Here is a 21,011-nt window from a genome sequence, read left to right as displayed (position 1 = left end):
CTTGTCTGAGATGAAAGAAACAGCAAAGTAGTTTTTACTTATGTATTCAAAGCTCTGCTTTATTCCTTTTTCTGTCCAAATGTATTTTCTGTGATTTTATTACGTATTATTTGCATTTTTAGGTTCTTTCTTTCGTGTCAATGTCTTTGTATAGCACTTTAAGTTGCCTTTGTGTGAGAAATGTGCTATAGCAGTAAAATAGCCTCGTAGCCATTCACATCTCTTAACAGACTCTCTTTCCACAAGACGTTTAAATCTATTCACAACCTTCTAAAAACATGCCCATTTCTGTATAAAGGCTAGCTTTTACTTATCTCAGATAGGTTTATGCTGTTAAAGGAAGGAACAATCTTTATTAAACCCAAAAACAACACCTAATTTTCCTGACTATCATGTAATCTTTCCTTGAAAATGTTCTGGCTGGAATCACCTTTCTCTTTTCTTGCATCTCTTGACTTTTCCAGGGCAAATGCAGTTCATGTCACTTCCTAGCTTGTTTTTTTTTTTTTTCTGCCCCCAACAAAATGAGCAGCGAGGTTGAAGCTCCGTGTTTGAGATTCCCCAGCTACAGCTATTTTCTGCCCCTCACTTTCATTTTTGAGAGTTTTGTAAACCTTGATGAGAGCACCTCCCTGTGCAGCTGGCTCTTAATCCACACCAACCTCACTATTTCAAGTTTTATGAAGTCTCATTTAAGGACTGAGGCCTGTGGCTTTAAGTCAAGGCATGTTTATGTCTTTATGATGTGTGCATGGCTTTGAATGCACGACAGATAGGGTGACTACCGAACGCTGGGGGTAGACTCTGGTAGTCTTTGTGAAGCACTGGATTTAAACCCCTCTCAAATGACTTGTAAAGGCTTTGAGCCTGATTCTGTTCATATAAAATGGTACGTTGAGTTTGTCATCTGGTGGTTTTATCCAAGTGGTTTCTGCATATTTCTCTCTCACGTGTTGTGTTTACAAGCATTTAGTGATACAATCAAATGTTATTTTTGTTAATTAGATCACATCATACAATCAGCGCCATGGAGTAGTGAGAGCTTCTCATCCGATTTGTGCAGCACAGCTAGATCCTTAGATATTTCCTAAGAATGATCAAAAACAAGATGTATTGTTAGCTTCAGCGTCATATGATGGCTTTTCACTCCATCAGTTTCACTTCTCTCTGATCTCAGGGCTCTCATCCCTCATTTCATCAAGACCTTCCTCTATTTTCCTCCCATCGTAAGGACAAAATGCAATTTAATGATCTTTGCAAAGAGCAGACCACTGCAGAGGCAAGTGGCCCTGAAGAAAATTGCAGTATGAGAGAGGTCGAAAACAATGGTGCGTTACCCAAAATAGGCCCTCCCGCTGATTCTGATGAATGGGGGACATTTGCAGAATCTTTGCATCTTTGCATTGCAAGTTAAACAGCTGAATGCACCATGGGGGATACTGTGTGCAGACTGTTATGATTGGATTTTAAAACATTTTAAGATTAGTTTGTAAAAGTTATTTTTGTTTAAAAAAAAAAAAAAATCAATCCATCAATTTACTGGCAACTTTTCATGTTTACCAATTTTTTGTTTCAGTGAGTTTCTTAATTTGTTGTTGTAAGCAGCTGACTTTGCCTTAAATTCATTTTGCTCTTGTGATGCTTGAACAAGCAAACATTTCAGTCATCTTTGGAGAACCAGCTTCATTAAGGCTGATGTGCTTCACAAGGAAAGTTAGCTTTTTCAAACATTTGTTGAGAAACTACTCAAACGGATGTTTAATACAACAAATCATTCCTCTTTGACTGAAGTAGATCAACCCCAACCCCCCTCTTCACTTATACAACATGTCCTATGATGAAAACACATCATTTCAAAAGGTCTTTACTGCTCTGCTCATGGCAAACTGTTGTTTCACTCTCATTTTTAAAAATAATAACTTTTTTTCGAAGGCTATTCAATGTCTACATTTGGAATAAATTGAATGGGGTACTAATTCGGTTCCTAATAATTACGCCTAATCTTACAGGACTGATTATGAATTTAATTAAGGTGTCCTTACAAAGTCTCAATCATTTAATTTTTTTTTTTTTTACGTAATTTACATTTGCCGTTTGTGTGCTGCACATCACCTTTTATTAATAATTATTCAGAGGATCAAATGTTCAACCACGTTAACAAATGTGCCTCATTCCCTCAATTTTTCTGGTTGTGACTTTAATGCAGCATTTTAAAGCAATACCACCTCTGACCACATGGGGGCATAAAGCTCTGCTGCGTTCACAAAAAAAGTCCGTCACAATACTGTGCTAGATATAAAACCACCTGGTCCCACTACAGGTGCACCTCGTGTCCTTCACCAGGGTCCGACACATGAACTTTCCTGATATATGATCCCCTCTTGTGGTCAGAAGTGGTGTTACTACACGGAGTGGCTTTAAAATAGCCCTCACGGTCTCCCATCTCTACTACCAGCAAAATAAACCCACCAAAAGTAACTGGACTTCCCATCCCAGTTGTGTTTTGCAACAACGCCGTCTCCCTTTACAACACTGTCACACATTAACGGAGATGAATCAGTGACAGAAGACAAAATAAGAGGATCCTCTGAGCTAGAAATACATCAATTCCTTTGTGTTGCTTTAAGACAGCATCTAGATTCTTGTAAATCCCTACAAAGTCTGCCGTAATTATAATCATTAGTTACATAACAGAACACATTGAAGATACAGGCGAGGGACTTAGGGGCGTAGAACAAAACATGTTAAAAAACAAATCTTAAAAAATGCCTTTTTTTTTTGGAAAAGCTGCCCATTACAGTGATATTTAAAGGATTCCTGCTGACCTGCAGCACCGTATAAATAGACTCTTATATGGAGCCCAGACTTTCCTATCTTCATACTTTTTAATTTCCTATCCTGCTGATTCCCACGCTGACCCCGACACCTTACAGTAAAAGCAACGATGCTATCTCCCTTCCTGCCGCACTCTTTGTCTTTATCTCCGCTGGCTTGTCTTTGCTGTGACCCTGCGTATAATTGAGGTGAAGCAATGGTGGGAAAAGAAATCCGAATTTAAAAATGAAAAAAAAAAAGAAGATTAGTAGTGCTAAAGGGAAAGTTTGACAATGATTAGAGCAGGAGGTTTCTTTTTGGACTTTTTAGTCCCTCAGAAACACTGAGTAGGAATGAAAGCAAGTGAGGAAGTTGGAAAAGAGGCTGAGAGTGTGGTTGTAATTACAATGTTAGATCATTATTTTGATTTTGCAAGTGTTTGGTTTGTGATGTAGCTTCCCCTGCTGTCCCTCAGTGCCTCTGGTCCCAGCCAGGAACCTGCGTTTCTCAGACGTGGACCACAACTCCGCCCGGATCTCGTGGGACGCTGCCTCCAGGTTGGTCAAAGGCTACAGAATCATGTACGTCAAGACCAACGGAGTCCAGACCAACGAGGTGAGCCGGTGTCCTCCACCACAGCTACTACTACGTCTGCTTAAAGGGGACCTATTATGGCATCTAGTACCTATTTTAAACAGGCCTTGAATGTCTTAAAAACAAGCTTTTGATTTTTGGTTTTTGCTAAATACATTAGAAATTCAGCCTCTGAGCCATGTCTACACCGCTACGAAAAAATGGCGGAAGCTCCGGCCGGCGGAGTTGTTGTTGTTCCGGCCAGAGTTAGTTGTGGGTGCGGTTTCAAGCATCGCTCGGGAGCAGAATCTCAACGGCTCGTAGATCCACATCACACTGGACGGCTCATCCGGGCGGCTGTACAGACACTGCAAAATTTGGTTGCTTTCCTCCTTCTCTGAGTTGGCAGGCTGAGGGGTACGGAAGAGTATTAGGGCCAGGCAGGAGAAAAATAAAAATAATATTTTAGAGGAGGAAGATTTTTTTTTTCATTATGCACAAAAAGTCGAAATATCGAGAAAAAAAGTTGTAATGTCGAGATTAATGTTGAAGTAGAATTTCGAGAAAAAAGTCGAAATGTTGAAAAAAAAGTCAAAATTTTGTGAAGAAAGTTGAAAAGTTGAGAAAAAAGTCGAAATGTCGAGAAAAAAGTCGAAATGTTGAGAAAAAAGTCGAAATGTCGAGATCAATGTTGAAATACAATTTCGAGAAAAAAGTCGAAATGTTGAGGAAAAAGTAAAAATTTTGTGAATAAAGTTGAAATGTCGAGAAAAAAGTCAAAAATGCCGAGATTAATGTTCAAATACAATTTCGTGAATAACGTTGAAATGTTGAGAAAAAAAGTCGTAATGTCGAGATTAATGTTGAAGTACAATTTCGAGAAAAAAGTCGAAATTTTGTGAAGAAAGTTGAAAAGTTGAGAAAAATGTGGAAATGTCGAGAAAAAAAGTCGAAATGTTGAGAAAAAAGTCGAAATGCTTGGAAAAAAGTCGAAATGTCGAGATTGATGTTGAAGTACAATTTCGAGAAAAAAGTCGAAATGTTGAGGAAAAAGTCAAAATTTTGTGAATAAATTGAAATGTTGAGAAAAAAGACGAAATTTCGACTTTATTCACGAAATTTCGACTTTATTCTTGAAATTGCATTTCAACATTATTCTCGACATTTCAACTTTTTTCTCGACATTTCGACTTTTTTCTCGACATTTCAACTTTTTCTCAACTTTTCAACTTTCTTCACAAAATTTCGACTTTTTTCTCAACATTTCGACTTTTTTCTGGAAATTGTACTTCAACATTAATCTCGACATTATGACTTTTTTTCTCAACATTTCGACTTTTTGGTGCACAATAAAAAAAAAATCTTCCCCTCTCAAAATATTTTTTCTCCTGCATGGCACTAATACTCTTCAGTAGAGGGGAGACCACTTTATATGTTAAAGCAAAAGAAAACATGTTTTTCATAATAGGTCCCCTTTAAGCATGCGACATGTCATATAACAAGCCAAACCAGTCAAGACCCATCAAAGATAAGCCACGGGTGTTTGATCTTGCCTCTACAGGTGGATGTTGGTACGGTGACAAACTATTTGTTAAAAAACCTGACGTCACTGATGGAATACACGGTTGGGGTGTTTGCTATCTACAATGAAGGGGAAGCTGAAGCCGTGACCGACAGCTTCACGACAAGTACGGGCACAAATCACAATTTCTTTGGAGAGTATAGATGTTCTTGTGACGTAAAATGTTACATCCCAAAGTAGGTGTGTAATTTGAGTCGACTTAGTTCTGTCTTTAACTGTAACCGTGTGTGTGTGTGTGTGTGTGTGTGTGTGTGTGTGTGTGTGTGTGTGTGTGTGTGTGTGTGTGTAGCTACTGTCCCAGACCCACTGGACCTGCAGAGCAGCGACGTTTCCACAACCAGCTTCAGGGTGTCATGGCGCCACCCGGCCTCCGACGTGGTGATGTATCGACTCATCTGGACACCGACCGACGGAGGAGACAGCGAGGAGGTTTGTGTTGCTTCTTTTCCACAGTTGCAACCTTTTTGTATGAAGCTAAATCTGGCATGTCCCTTATAAGAGTTTACATCAGTTTTTTTTTTTTCTGTTGGAAAACATCCTGAAAACATCAGGATTTAGAAACAGATAAGTTTGTGTCCACACAATAAAAGGCTAAAGTTTCAGTCTCCTGCTCCATCGCGGCATCAATATTTTCATTCCAATATTAGCTTCAGCGAAACTTTACCTCTGTACCAGTTAATTTTTGTGCTGCGTCTCAAACAAATACACCCCGAATCAGAACCAACGTGGAAATGTTGGTCAGAGGGCTCAGCTCTTAACTCCTCAGCATTTTTCAGATTTGTCAGGAGCCGGCGAGAAGGAGAACACATTAAAAAGCAGCAGCAGCAACCCTTTTATGAAATAAATTGTTGACTTCAAACGAGGAAGGAAATGATCAAAGTGTTAAAACCCTTTTGATTCAGCTACTTTCCATTAATTTTCATGAAAGCTTTGTGGTGAAATAACTGCAGTATAATAGCAGACTGCCATTTCTCAGAACTGATAAAAGGGAAGGTTGTTATGAGATTTTAGATTTTCAGGGACATTTCGTATGTGTTGGTTGAATTGCGTGAGATGAATGTTCACAATAACCCCCCGATAGGAAGAAACTGGAAAGAATAGGACAAGGTCTGGCCTGCACAGGCTGCAGTAGAGAGAGCTTTTCCTCGGATTTGTCTTCATTCAACTCCATCTGTAACACTAAAATACCATTCAACCTGAAAGTTCCCTTTCTCACAAAATATTTGTTCAATTTCTCGTAAGTTCCTTTCTGTCTCGTCGTTTATTACTAACATTAAAAGATTTCATCAGCGATAACCTTTGAGGGTCCTCTCAAACTGTGTTGATACAAACATTCATAACTGTGTTTTTTCATTAAAATAAAGTCCGGATTTTATCTCTGACCTGTTCAACAAGAGTCACTCGATTCCATTAAGATAAAAAAATTGAAGCAGATTTATAGAAAGTGTTCTGTCATAAAAATACTAAGGAGAGATAAAATCAGAGATGATGATCTGGTTTTCTTCATTAGGTGAACTTTCTATCGCTGCACTTTGTTGGAAGAGGCTTTATGATAAGGATTCATCTCATGCATCAATTTCTGATCTGGAATTTTTGTGGCTTTTTCACGTGTTCTGGAGTTTAAAAGAGAGTTAAATGAGCACTTTGTTCCTGTATTTCAGGTTATGGTAAATGGAAAAACAAACACTTACCTGATAACTGGACTGATCTCCGACTCAGAGTACGAAGTTCTCCTCGCCGCCATCTATGCAAACGAGGCTGAGAGTGACGAGGTGGTCCTCATCGAAAACACCGGTAAGAGAAAAGTTTCCAAATGCAAAGCATTCCTGTTCCTGCAACTGTTGCAAAAGCTGCCCACGTAACGCCACCGGGATTACTAACCCTGGATTCACACTGAAAGCGCCACAGGCGTCCGGTTGCCATTCCTTTTCTATGAAAGTGCGCTACGAGAGGCGTCGGAGGCCACGGAGGCATTGGAGGCGTCGGGAGCAGCACGTATGAGGCGTCCAGAGCGTCAATTTGAAGTTGAGAAATCTCAACTTTATGCAAATGAGCAGCGGTGACGCCGAGGTAGCGTCCAATCACAGATTCCCGAAGCAAGAAGCCTCAATGCAGATTGTACTTTCATGTACACACAAACGTACACTCATTCACATGCGTACATGAGCATGGCTATGCACCAACAAACTTATTTTATCAGGAATTGATATATTTAATTCAGCAAACTGACATTTTTGCTGGTTTGACTGCCGTTTTTACCTGAACTGCTCATGTGAAACACGTATCTGATGGTTGAGGAGCTGGATGGTCCGAATGATTTTATTTGCTACATCGATCCAACGCAAAATAATTAAAAACCGTGCTTATTAATCACAAAACACAGTTTAAACAATATGACCAAATCCACTCCGACCCGGTGTGTCAGAGTTCACCGCAGACAAACTGCAGCTTCACCGGGACCAACGATGATGGTTGCTGTTGATCCAGGACCAACCTGGTTAAGGAGCATCAAACTCACTCTTGTCTATGCGTAAATAACGCCAACATATGAAGAAGGCTTCCCAAAGTCTGATCCATGGTGAAAGAGGAAACTGAAGACTATGTAGACTACAGTATATGCACTTTGTTCCCTCCAGTTCTGCAGCGCAGCTTGAAACCCCGCCCACTGCAGGCGACAGGCGTCGACAGGCGTTGGCAAGCAGCGATGCAGACGCCTGAGCAACCACAGCGATTTGTGACGCTTACAGTGTGAATCCAGGCTTAAAGTGGCCATATCATCACAAAGATATCTGGAGTAGCTCTGGACCCAGCACGGCCCCAAACGTCTGCAATTATTCTGAACGACAAATATTGAGAATCAAAAGTAAATACAGATTTTCTTATTGGTGGCTTTGCTGCTGAGCAGAGTTAACAGGTAATCTACATGCAGAACTCCCGTTGTCGATCACACAAACACAGTTTCAGCATATTTCTTGTCAACAGTAATCTCAAATATAAATTCCACAAATACCCGAATCAGTTTCAGAATACGAGCATGAGCAGCATAACAAACACGCCGTGCTCATTGTGTCATGATTCATGTTGCCTCCCAGTCACTCGCAGGGTAAAGGTGTTTTTACCCAGGTGAATTATTCGGTTATGCAGCGGTAGAGGGAATATCCATAGAGTAATTCACGCCTGCTGCGACGGTATCGTCGGTGGGAGGGAGTTCTGCTCAGAAATGACTGGCTGCCGGCTAGAATAGTGTCCTGGGAGAGGAAGTGAGTCTTTAGAGCTCGGGAGCGTCTTCCAGATGGCAGCGGTGAGAGCAGATGATGGAATGGCTGTGTAATCTGCTTCACAGTGTTGCAGCCCCTGATGTAACAGCAGCTCCTGCAGACGCCCTCCAGAGGGGGCACGGGGAGTCCGGACATGTCTTTTTTGTGAAGCGTTGATGATCCTTCGGAGGGCCGTTCTGTCAGCTGCTCCACAGTTTCCATAACAAGCTGTAATTCAGTGTGTCAAAATGCTTTTCACCGAGCCGTGTTAAACACTGCAACAGGCCTTTCCAAAGCATTCAGGATCAGTGTAGCAGAGTTTACAGTCTGTTTGAGGTGTTCACTGGCATAAACATCCAGCAATGGAAAACAGGAGACGCTCTCCGCCTCATCTCCACTAGGGATGGGCGGTATGGACTAAAAGATGTATCACAATCATTTCTGGCATTTATCCCGATAACCATAAAAATTATGATAAAAAAAATACCAATTCAACTCCACTTTTTTAACTATAAATCTGTCACCACATTCAGTCTTTGGAGCCAAAACACTGCTCTAAAAGATACTACATACTACTAAATGTCATCAATGGGAATTTATCTTTCTTTCTTTCTTTCTTTCTTTCTTTCTTTCTTTCTTTCTTTCTTTCTTTCTTTCTTTCTTTCTTTCTTTCTTTCTTTCTTTCTTTCTTTCTTTCTTTCTTTCTTTCTTTCTTTCTTTCTTTCTTTCTTTCTGTCTCATTTCCTTCCTTCCTTCCTTCCTTCCTTCCTTCCTTCCTTCCTTCCATCCTTCTTTTCTTCCTTCCTTCCTTCCTTCCTTCCTTCCTTCCTTCCTTCCTTCCTTCCTTCCTTCCTTCCTTCCTTCCTTCCTTCCTTCCTTCCTTCCTTCCTTCCTTCCTCCCTCCCTCCCTTCCTTCCTTCCTCCCTTCCTTCCTTCCTTCCATCCTTCTTTTCTCCCTCCCTCCCTTCCTTCCTTCCTTCCTTCCTTCCTTCCTTCCTTCCTTCCTTCCTTCCTTCCTTCCTTTTTCCCTTCCTTCCTTCTTTCCTCCTGTTCCTTCCTTCCTTCCTTCCTTCCTTCCTTCCTTCCTTCCTTCCTTCCTTCCTTCCTTCCTTCCTTCCTTCCTTCCTTCCTTCCTCCCTCCCTTCCTTCCTTCCTTCCTTCCTTCCTTCCTTCCTTCCTTCCTTCTTTCCTCCTGCTCCCTCCTTCCTTCTTCCCTTCATCCTTCCTTCCTTCCTTCCTTCCTTCTTTCCTTCCTTCCATCCTTCTTTTCTCCCTTCCTCCCTTCTTTCTTTCCTTCTTTTCCTTCCTTCCTTCCTTCCTTCCTTCCTTCCTTCCTTCCTTCCTTCCTTCCTTCCTTCCTTCCTTCCTTCCTTCCTTCCTTCCTTCCTTCCTTCCATCCTTCTTTTCTCCCTTCCTTCCTTCCTTCCTTCCTTCCTTCCTTCCTTCCTTCCTTCCTTCCTTCCTTCCTTCCTTCCTTCCTTCCTTCCTTCCTTCCTTCCATCCTTCTTTTCTCCCTTCCTCCCTTCTTTCTTTCCTTCTTTTCATTCTTCCTTCCTTCTTCTCTTCCTCCTTCCTTGACCCAAAGACAGCACAAGGGTTAAGCAGATTAAAAGCCAATTCTACCAAATACTCACTTTATTAACATGTTCGACCACAGTATACTGTAGTTCCTTCAGTTAGCTTGTTCATGATGAAAATACTGACCTACTGGGAGCAATGAGCAAGAACTCTCAACACCCTGTTTGGATCCTTATACTCCTTATACTTGATTGCTGGGGTTGTGGTGGAACTTTTGAGTAACAGGTAGCTTAATTATTGTGCATCAGTTGGCAAGATAGAGATGGACACTGCTTTGCTTCTTTAAATAGACCAATAAGCCAGCGGAGGCGTTTGCAATGACCATGTAAAGGGTTGAATGTGAGCTTAACTTGTTGCTTGAGTTGTCTGCTGGAACTAGCTCCTCAGCATCGGCACACTTTTCAATTTATTTATTTTTCTGACGGGAAAACACTGTCAAATGTCCATCTCCATTTACAGATGTGAGTCCTTCAATTCTCTCAGCTCAGAATAAACTGATTAAATCATCAACATATTGAAATGGGAGCTCGGGTGAGTCGACTGCCTCGAGTTTAAAGATTTATGTGAATATGTGTTCCACTGACCCGGTTGAATGAACAGCTCCGACTCTGCCTGCTAACATTCAAATTCTACCATTTTTGAGCTGTTATAGTGAAACTGCTGTGTTTTGCTTTGTCGGCCAACGCTGCTCAGGGCTCCAGACTAACTTTTTTCACTAGGAGCACAGTAGCCCCTAACTGAAAATCTTTAGGGGCACAATCAGAAATTTTAGGAGCGCACATCGTTTATGGACACGCTAACCAAATTTTTACATTTGTACTACATTTCAGTGTATTAGTAATACGTATTTCATAATAGATTAATGAATTCAGGGATTAAAGCAAAAAAAATATTTTTGAGTGAAAAAATGTTTTCAGGCCAGTTCATATTCCCCCGCCATCTATGCGCTGCACCACTTTAAGAATGGCCCCTTTTTTGCCGTGCGGTCGTTTCCCAAAGGTTTCAAGTAAAAAAGTTAAATGCTGTATTAGCCCTTCTGTTTTTTATCACCATTTGATTCGATCCGATCCGATATTAATGTGGGTTAGTGTTATTAAAAATGTTTTTTGAGCTGTTGCCTGAATTATACGACTGTAAAATAACTAGTGAAATAATAATTTCACAATAATTATTGTGAAATAACTAAAAAATAAATAACTCAAATGGGTCTTTCAATATCCATTTAAAGTGCAAAAAAGAAGGAAATATCAATAGCTCATGCAGTAAACAAATAATTTTAGCTTGTCTGATTTATTCTGTCACCAGACACACAGCTTGCTATGAAGTATCAGGGATTTTTCAGGTATGTCATGACAAACTGTGTGTCCAATAACAGAAGAAACCAAACAAGCTATGAACTTCATTGAACTTATATAACATTTTGAAATTTAAGCTGAAATATCCAAAACACTGAACACTGGTTCCTTCCTTCCTTCCTTCCTTCCTTCCTTCCTTCCTTCCTTCCTTCCTTCCTTCCTTCCTTCCTTCCTTCCTTCCTTCCTTCCTTCCTTCCTTCCTTCCTTCCTTCCTTCCTTCCTTCCTTCCTTCCTTCCTTCCTTCCTTCCTTCCTTCCTTCCTTCCTTCCTTCCTTCCTTCCTTCCTTCAGATACGTTGTGCGTGGATTTAACACAGAACCATAAATCAGCTTTACACAAAAACGTCATCAACAGGAATTTATGGTTTTTACCGCGAGATGACAAATTCTTACCGTGGGGAATTCTTTTGACATCGTGAACGGTAAAATATCGCCCATTCCTCATCTCCACAAACTTTCACCGCAGCTCCGACTGCTGGCGTTTGAAAACAGCGTGTGTGTTGCGTCTCTGCTGGCAGCCTCGTTGCCCTTTGTGATGTTCCCTCCGCTGTGGTACTGTATCATCTGCAGACCTAATGATGCTGTCAGAGATATGCACAGGTGCGCAGCCACAGGTACAGAGAGCTCCATCTCTGCGGCGGTCCTGCTGAGGGTCACACCTGGGGAGATGATGTGCCCAGCCCCACCGTCTGTCATTTATCAAAAATATACCGGTGATTGTTGAGACCCAGAGCTTTAGTCCACAAAGAAAGCTGCCCAGTCCGCTCCAGCTGAGTCAATAGAAGTCAGGATTTATGGCATCTGTTTGTATGCATACTGGTGCAGGTCTAGGGTCGGGGCAGACAAGTACTTGGCTGTGGTAGATGTGGTTGTGGCTGCTCTGTGGTCCTTTAGAGAGGTGGTTCCCAACCTTTTTTCCTTGGAGCCCCCTACTTGTGTCTAAGACCAGCCGGGCCCCTTGACCCGTACATACTAGAACCAAAAGAGTAAAGTTATTCGTTACAAACCTTTAATTGAAAAAATGAACATTAATTATGTTTTTTTTATACATTTCTCTTTGGTTTACCCTGTACTTTGTTTTTCCCACCTTCCTTTTGTGTCACCAATGTATAAAATACACACAAAAAATAATTGCAAGGACATAAAAATATTTCTGAAAAATTTCTTTTTTAATATGAGAGCAACATTTTTTTTTAACATTTTTCCTTTAACAACTTGTCGGAGTAGTAGTATGATTAAATGTTGAATAATGATATAATAATACATTTTTAAGTTTTTATCCTGATAAATAACTTAAAATGACCAAAATAAAATTTCTAAGTGGGTTTATACAGACTTGGATTACTGTATTCCATTAGTTGTGTTAATATGATTTTTTATTTATTTAACATGTGTAAATATAATTTTTACAACTGCATATCCTCAAAGCAGATAAAGTTTTGCGCCCCCCCAGAGATCTCTGGCGCCCCCCCCCAGCGGGGGCCCGGACCCCAGGTTGGGAGATACTGCTATAGGTCTGCATGGGGCACCAGGATGATAGAGCCGGTGCTCCGGCAATAAAGGACAGGGCTGTGTGTCAGAGAGAGGTTAAAAATGTCAATGAAAAGCTCAACCAACTGAGAAGCACAGTTCCTGAGCACGCTGCTTTCATCTGGACCTAGAGCCTTTTTGACTTTTTTGACATTAAGGTAACGGCATGTGTCTGCAGGGTCGGCATGCAATCAGCTGCAGGGAGATTACGTTGTCTGGAGAAGTCAGACCTCCTTTGTCATGCCCGGCTTCCTTTTTGGCGATACCTGCAAGCATTTGTAGATGGAGACACTCCACACAGCATGTCAGAAATGGCAAATCTGTGATCTGAAACTAAAATAAAGCTCCTGTCAGTGCGCTGGAAGCAGTCTTCTGGTTGTGAGGATGCCCTTTTTCTACAATATGAGCGCTGAAGCTCCTCCTCTTTTGGACCTGCACTGTATGGAAAACGTAACTATTGTTAGAGACAATGTTTGAAAAAATAATCCTCACAAGGAAGTCCTTTCAGCACTCTGAGATCTGTTTTGTGGATAGAAATACCACAACATACATTTACCTCACATTTTGAGCACATCTAAGTAGGTCTGGTCGATAAACCGAAAATGTACCGTTACCGACATTCACTGCGATGACCGACGTCGATTTTCACATGTTGGTAAATTTGGTATTGTGATTTAAAATGAAAGGGGACCTATTATGAAAAACACGTTTTCTCTTGCTTCAACATATATAAAGTGGTCTCCCCTCAGCCTGTCAACTCAGAGAAGGAGGAAAGCAACCAAATTCTGCAGTGTCTGTACAGCCGCCCGGATGAGCCGTCCAGTGTGATGTGGATCTACGAGCCAATAAGATTCTGCTCCCGTCGTTACGTAACCAAAATGCAAACCACGCCCACAACTAAACACCGTGTCCTAACTGCAAGCGAGCGTCCGACTATCGTAGCACTGTGTGACATCAGACGCTCTCTGTCCATCTCCCTCCAGCAGCTGCCACTTTATTGAGGTTTTTGTGGTGAAATGAGGAGGAATCATAGAGATAACTTCTCATTTCAACTAACTGGATCAGCCGTTCCTCATCATGACCGTTTCCTACAGCACTTTCAACCGGCTTTCAACGCGAGCGACAGGAAGAAAATAGAAGCAGAGCGTCCGACAAATGTTCAGCTCAAAACGGCGCGCCACGTCGCTCGTGGCCAGTTAGGACAGTCCAATAGAAAATGAAGGAATGGAAATGATTTTGTTGCTGACGCTAACTCACATCGCATGCAGTTAGGACACGGTGTAACTCCGCCGGCCGGAGCTTCCGCCATTTTTTCGTAGCGGTGTATCGCGTCATTCAGGCAGCCAATCAGCACAGAGCCTCATTATCATAGCCCCGCCCACTCAGAATCCTGCATAGATAATGAGGTTAGAGAATGGGAAGATAAAGACATGGTTTACAGGCTGAATTTCTAATTTATTTAGCAAAAACAATCAAAAGCTTGTTTTTAAGACATTCAAGGCCTGTTTAAAATAGATATTAGATGCCATAATAGGTCCCCTTTAAGAAATTGAACATCTGTTTTGACTGTGTGTGCTGATAGGCTATTTTCATTGAGTGTGAGACTCGTGCATTTCAACGACTTCACATGCTCTCATGCCACACGAGAAATTAACTTTACCACACAGTAATTCCAACAGACTCCCTGCAAACGAGTCACGGTACGCTATCGTGCACCGAGCTCTCAACTCAGAGCAGCTGTCTATCAGCCAATCAGAAAACAGACATTTTTCTGTTGCCGGGTAAGGTCTGAGCTTCAGCTTCAAGCGTTCCATGAATGCCTAAGTTACAACACACATCACTCTTTTTTTTTCTTCACATCTCTCTTAAACACACAAACACAAACGGGGACACACAAACCACCACCGTTCAGGGGGCCAATTTGGGGCTAAATGTGCCTTTCTTTTTTTTTTTTGCTTGTTTAGCGCAGAATGAGACCACTGCTGTCAATAATAATAATCAAAATAATAATGAATACAGCACGAAGACAAATGATTTAATATATCATGCATATTGTGAATAGACAGTGGCCACTACAGTGTTTCTCTTTGATATACAATAAATAAAAAAAAGGTTTATTTGATATAGTCAAAATATGTTCCTTCTGAAGAAGGTCGATGGGAAACTGGGAGTGAGACATTCCCACACAGGGTTTAAACGCCTCATGAAAGTAGCGACCAAAAGTACATCATACCATCGCGTTTATCGTGCATTTATCGTGCATTTATCGTTATCGAGGTAAAACTGCCCAATTTATCATGATATTGATTTGGGGTCATATCCCCCAGCCCTACATCTAATTCATAAAACATAGAAATGTATAATATGGCCATTTTTAAGTTTCCAGTTTGACCAATTTGCTAACTTGAGCTAGCGTGAACTCCAATCCTTGGAAGGAACTTGGACTTGGTAATGCTACTTCTCTTTGTTTGTCTTTCAGCCGAGAGAACAACGACCGTCGCCACAACAACCACAACAGCAGCAAGTACGTACTTCAGAGGTTGTGATGCACTGTGTTCATTTCTGCTCACCTCCCTCCCCCTCACCTCCCTTCATCTCCTCCTCACGTCTGACTCTTGAATACACTGTTATACTTGTTCATGAGCTGCGGGGAAAAAGCATTCTGTGTATTGAAACCGACTTCTGTACTCCTGCATAATCATGCTGCCTAAAGATTAAGATTATTGCCAGAAAATATATGATTGCAAGTGTTCAGGAGTCTAGTTGACCGATTGCTTTCCTGAACACGTTTCACTGAACTCAGATTGGCCTCTGATGAATTCTGCAGGAAAAGGTTTTTATCCGGAGCACTGACTAAAATTAGGATTTCTTTTCTTATGGCTACTTTGACATTTTTTTTGTGCTTTTTTTGTGCTGCTGAGACGAATTCCTCTTCCCTCTCTGATCCTCCAGCCCCTCATTACGGCGTGAAGAATATGAAGATCGATGATGAAACCATGTTCAGCTTGCGGGTGTCCTGGCAGGCCGTCGACTCCAGAAATGTCCGACACTATCGGCTGAACTACATCAGTGCAAAGGGAGACAGGGCCGAGGAGACGGTGAGAATGCTTCATTTCACTGCCCATTTCATATGAATCACTTTTAAAGGGGTGAGTGGGGGTGAGTGGGGGTGAGGGGGGATGGCCGTAGGCCGTGGCCAGAAGATTGCTGCGTCAATCCCCAGCCATCAGTCCTGCACGAGACACTGAAGCCAACGTCGCCTCTACTTTCCCAGCTACGTAGTGCTGGTCCCAAACCCAGAATGATGAGGAGGGTTGGGTCGGGACGCCCTTGGGGAGATACATTTTAAACATGTATTACCGTATTTTCCGCACTATAAGGCGCACCTAAAAGCCTTCAATTTTTCAAAAGCTGACCACGCTCCTTATAATCCGGTGCGCCTTATATATGGATCAATATTGAGCCGCAACAGGTCTCGCAACTATAGACATATATACGTAGACGCTTCATGACATGTTGGAACGTAATCCAGCGTCGCCGCCATATTGGATGGGTCCCCTCACTCCAGGCAAATTTAACTGCACTGGAGTTACAGAGTTACAGTTACAGCCAGCACACGAAAGAAGCTGCAAAACAGTTATTTTTCAAGGGTTTTAGCTCCCCACCCCCAGTTGCAAGACTAACAGGGTAGTATAAGACCCTGGAATGACCTGGATTTATTTAGTACGGGTGGCCGACCCTTGGTCTAATTGATGCATAACTTAACCCCAGCCTCTACTGTAGCGCCTTATATATGGAAAAAGTTTTAAAATACGTCATTCATTGAAGGTGCGCCTTATAATGCGGAAAATACGGTAAGTCTCTGAATTGTACCTGCATTTTACAAGTCTTACTGACTCATTAAACTCGTAAATGGGCAAAACTATTCTCTTGTATCCGAATGCAGACTGTGCATATCCGAGCTGCTACACCTCCACTCTATGGCCTGATCACTATATATTTTTTGCAATTGGATTTGGCAACTAAGAAAAATCCTTGACACCTCGATCGTCCAAATCAAGAAATGAATGAGACACGCATGTAATGAGGGCTGCCATGTCTCGTACTTGTTTAAGTCTTTTATTTCTGTGAACCAGATGACCCAATCTCAGCTGATCGTCAAACTAGCAAGCCTTCAACTTACAAAACATCAATTTTATAATGTTATTCTTACAAATACACACTTTTTTGGTTAAAAGAATCCCCAAAAAGAAAAAACAACTTTCTTTACTAATAAACAGGAGTAGTGGCGACAGTGTGGAGCTTTGTCTAGTTTTGTCTGTTTAGATTCGATTCAAACTTAGTGCGTGACTCAGACTACAAGTTTTGAAACAAATTATTTTTGATTCATTCCTCCTGTCCAAACAAGAAATTGGGAAACTTTAGATCTTTATCAAGTTATTTGATTGTCAAAAACATCCATCAATGAGCAGGATTGTTCCAAACGAGGCGTTTCTCTGTGATAAAGCTCAGTCCAGCTCTCCTGTCAAGCCCACGCGCAGACTGACTGAAGCTCCACCCAAACAGCCTCGGGATGTGACTTATTCCTTTCTTTCTAGTCTTTGAAACAAATAATGAACACCTGCTGAATGCATGGATCCGCAGGGAAGGCCTGGGTTGCACCACAGGAGAGGATTAGGCCCCAAGACGTTTGAATTTGATATATTACATTTTAAACCCTGTTGATATAGAAGTGTTGGTCTTTGACTCCTACTGTACGAGAAGGAGCACCTGTTAGGGGCAATGATGAAATGGACAAAAATGTAATAAAAGAAGAAGAAGTCTGCAACGGGGGATGGGGGGGGCGTCCCTTGGAAGCCTTTGGAAGCCCTTCAGATTAAAAGTCTGGCTTGGGCAGGAGACGGGAGGTGAGACAGAGGTGCTGATATAGGTGACAGCTCTTCAGACAGAGTCTTGTAATGGAGACGTAAGAAGAGGGAGAGGAGGACAGTAATGATGAAAACAATGTCAGACCTTCAAAAACGTTTTTTTTTTTTTTTCCCATGAAAGAAAGAAAGAACGAAAATGACAGGTTTCAAACTAACAAGGAGAGAGAGAGAGAGAGGGAGAGAGAGAGAAAGAGAGAGAGAGAGAGAGAAGACTTACAGAAAACAAACCTTATGCAACACAGAGTTCCTGCTCTGTCTACATTTACTTTGTGCATGTTTGCGCGTGCGTGTTTGTGCATGTTAGACAAGCATGTACTGAAATGCTGCACAGATATTGATATTAATGTCAATATGAATGTCAAATATCAGTTCCCAGCCCTTTCGAGGCGCTTGATATTTTGTCATAATGTTCGGTTTCATAAGCTTTATATATTGTGTCATAATGCTCATATCAACAACTGAGAAATAGTTATATATCTGCAATTTCTCAGGAACCCAAAAAGTAAGTGATAAATCAGTAAAAACGAACCCAGCTGACAGCAGGCTTTATTTTTTAATGCCCAGAACTTCTCACACTGTAGAGATTACGTGACAAAATCCCCAACAGTCCCAAGTTATTTTTGTACATTTTCAGTTATAAGTCCCTGGGATGGGACTCATCGCCTAGGCAACCAAGCAGGCTGGTCTGATGGATGTGAATTGCAACTGATTTCCATCAATAAACCAGACATCAAAAGTGAAGCTTTTCACTTCTCACAGCATTTCTACATAACCCTCGTGGATAATATGCATCAAAGAAACAATGTTAGATAATTAAGATCATTTTCAATGAAAAAAGGGCACGATGTTGTACCTGATTGCTTTAGCGATCAGCAATAGACATTAAACCTACTACTGATTGTTCGGGAAATAAATCCCGCTCATCTTCCCACGCTGACTGGAAATACACTCCATTTTTAAAATACTTGTGGTTAGCAGCTTGGAGGTAAAACGAGCTCAGCAACCAAGGTCATAGCCCTCAAAACAAACGCCCTTTTCAGTAGTTAGGTTCTTTCTGGAAATATTTTTCATATTCTAACAAGTTTACTCCGCTGCATCCTAGTTCAATTTCAGCTCTGTTATTTCATCCCATTCATATCCAGGAATGTTGATTTGTGAGTTGTTACTGAGCTGTGAGTAATGACTGAACCGGGGCTCCCCTGCGTCTAATCCTGCCAGCTGATGTAGCCGGGCAGGATCCTGTCCAGGGATGGCTCAGGTGAAGGCTGGGGGAAACTCTTCGCTGGGAAGGGGCCTGTGAGGCCGACTCAGGACTCGCTGGAGAGATTATCTCTCTTGGTCCGCTGGAAAAAGCCTTGGTTTCGTCTCCGTAGAGGAAACTGAGGATCCAGGGAGAGGATTTCTGGGGATCTCTGCTCAGACTGTTGCCAGTCATGGATAAGTGGTGGGAAATGGATGGATGGACTGATAAAACTCCAAACACTCAAAAACATGTAACTTTTTTGATTGATTGATTGATTGAATTGTTTATTTCGAACATATAAGGAAAGAAATGTAAAATTTTAAAACAAATTCAAAACATACAGAAAAAAAGTAACAACAAAAACGTAATACAAACAGGGAAAAAAAAAAAAAGTGTCCGAAAAGGAGCAGGTAGAAGTAAAACTTATTTAACCCTGCCCCTTTGTTACCTCTATTATAAATTAAACATAAATATTAATAATAAATAGCTGCTAATTTACCTATTAGGCTACAGATTTTCCCATTGGTTGAGCCTTTGCACCTAACCAGCTGACAAACACAAACTTTCCTTAACATAACTCCTCCTCAATCAAATAACTTCCCAGAACTTCCTTTTTGTACCGTTTTTTAAAATGATTTATATTTGTACATAGCTTCAACCCATCACCCAACCCATTCCATAGATCCACTCCAACAACTGAGATACACATGCTTTTCCTTTTAGAATGAACACATTGTTTTTTTAAATTAAATTTTCCTCTTAAATTATAACCCCCCTCCCTGTCACAAAACATTTTCTGTAAATTGCCTGGAAGTGAATCAGTTCTCGCTTTGAATATGATTTGTAGAGTTTTTAGTTTGACAATGTCCCAGAATTTCAACACATGCGACTTTAAAAACAGTGTGTTTGTGTGATCCTTATAACCCACATTGTGAAGTATCCTGTGAAGTAACTTCCAAATTTATTGGGGCACTTTTCTACCTATAATTTGTTATCAATATTAAGAAACTTGATCCTATTTTTATTAGTGATGTAAAACCCATTCTGTCATAATAAAAGCCATAACGTTTCCCTCATAGTGAGTCATGAAGCCTAAATGAGTTGAAATCTCTTATTTGAATGAGTGCAAACAGCTGCGTGATGGTGTACTTAGTTGTGTGACGCCGCCCAGCGGGGGGGGGCGCCGGCGACGACCCGGACACGAGTCCCACATCAGCCTTTTCATCCTGACAATAAAAAGCGGCCAGCTGCTCGCACCAGCAGCTTGTTAAATGAGATCTCTTATCAAAGTGCGAACAGCTGGGAGCTCTGTTTGGCAGTCCGGTCAGGATATGAATCACCGAGATTCGCTCTGGAGCTGCTCTCCGTAGCAGGGACAGGATCCGGCAGGCTTCCTCCAACTTTCACTCTGGTGTTTTTGGAAGCTAAAGAAGAGCCATAAGCCACTAAACTACATGATTAACATTAAAACAAAGAAAGAAAATAGAAAACTAATTTTTATGTTTGTTTTTATTGATGTTTGGGCAGCAGTTATCTCTCTATTTATATGCACTGATGGATACTGGCGCTCATATCTATAAATCTTCACATTTTTGGCTCTGTATCTAAAATCATGTTGAGCGTCATTAAACTGGAGATTAAAGCATCATCAAAATCGTCCAGTATCATAAAAGAAAATGTATAAAGTGTTGAGAAAAAGCTAAAACAAGATTTTAAAAGCAAAATCTGTCGCCCAATATTTCCCAATATATGGAGGTGGCCCACATATCAACGTTAACTTATATGTGGGCAAATCATATTTTAATTTATTAGAAATGTGTATATATATATATATATATATATATATATATATATATATATATATATATATATATATATATATATATATATATATATATCCTTTATTTAACCAGTAAAAAACTCATTGAGATTAAAACCTCTTTTTAAAGAGTGACCTGGCCAAAATAGCTGCATAAAAACAATACAACAATACATACATATGAACACAGACAGTCAGTCACGCATTCTGGGGAAACAATAGTAAAACAATGGTAAAATGTACACAACGGGGCAGTCACAAGAACCGAGAGAGCTAATTTCTCTGTCTTTTAAAATGGATTTGAATTTACCCAAGGATACAAGCTCAACCAAT

The 21,011-nt window shown here is 41.0% G+C and overlaps 1 protein-coding gene across 1 annotated transcript in view; it reads left to right on the top strand.

The window, feature by feature from the left end:
* The window catches only part of LOC133460708 (collagen alpha-1(XIV) chain-like), a 205,547-nt gene that overhangs the window by 93,681 nt on the left and 90,855 nt on the right, over positions 1-21,011 (top strand). The window contains 6 exon segments of the mRNA XM_061741443.1: positions 3,290-3,429; positions 4,949-5,075; positions 5,259-5,398; positions 6,631-6,763; positions 15,168-15,212; positions 15,641-15,786. Of these exon segments, the coding sequence (XP_061597427.1) occupies positions 3,290-3,429; positions 4,949-5,075; positions 5,259-5,398; positions 6,631-6,763; positions 15,168-15,212; positions 15,641-15,786 (731 nt within the window).

This window comes from Cololabis saira, chromosome 15, assembly GCF_033807715.1.
Source record: "Cololabis saira isolate AMF1-May2022 chromosome 15, fColSai1.1, whole genome shotgun sequence".
NCBI lineage: Eukaryota > Metazoa > Chordata > Actinopteri > Beloniformes > Belonidae > Cololabis > Cololabis saira.
Note: the sequence above shows the minus strand (reverse complement) of the source record. Positions and strands in the feature narration are given on the sequence as shown.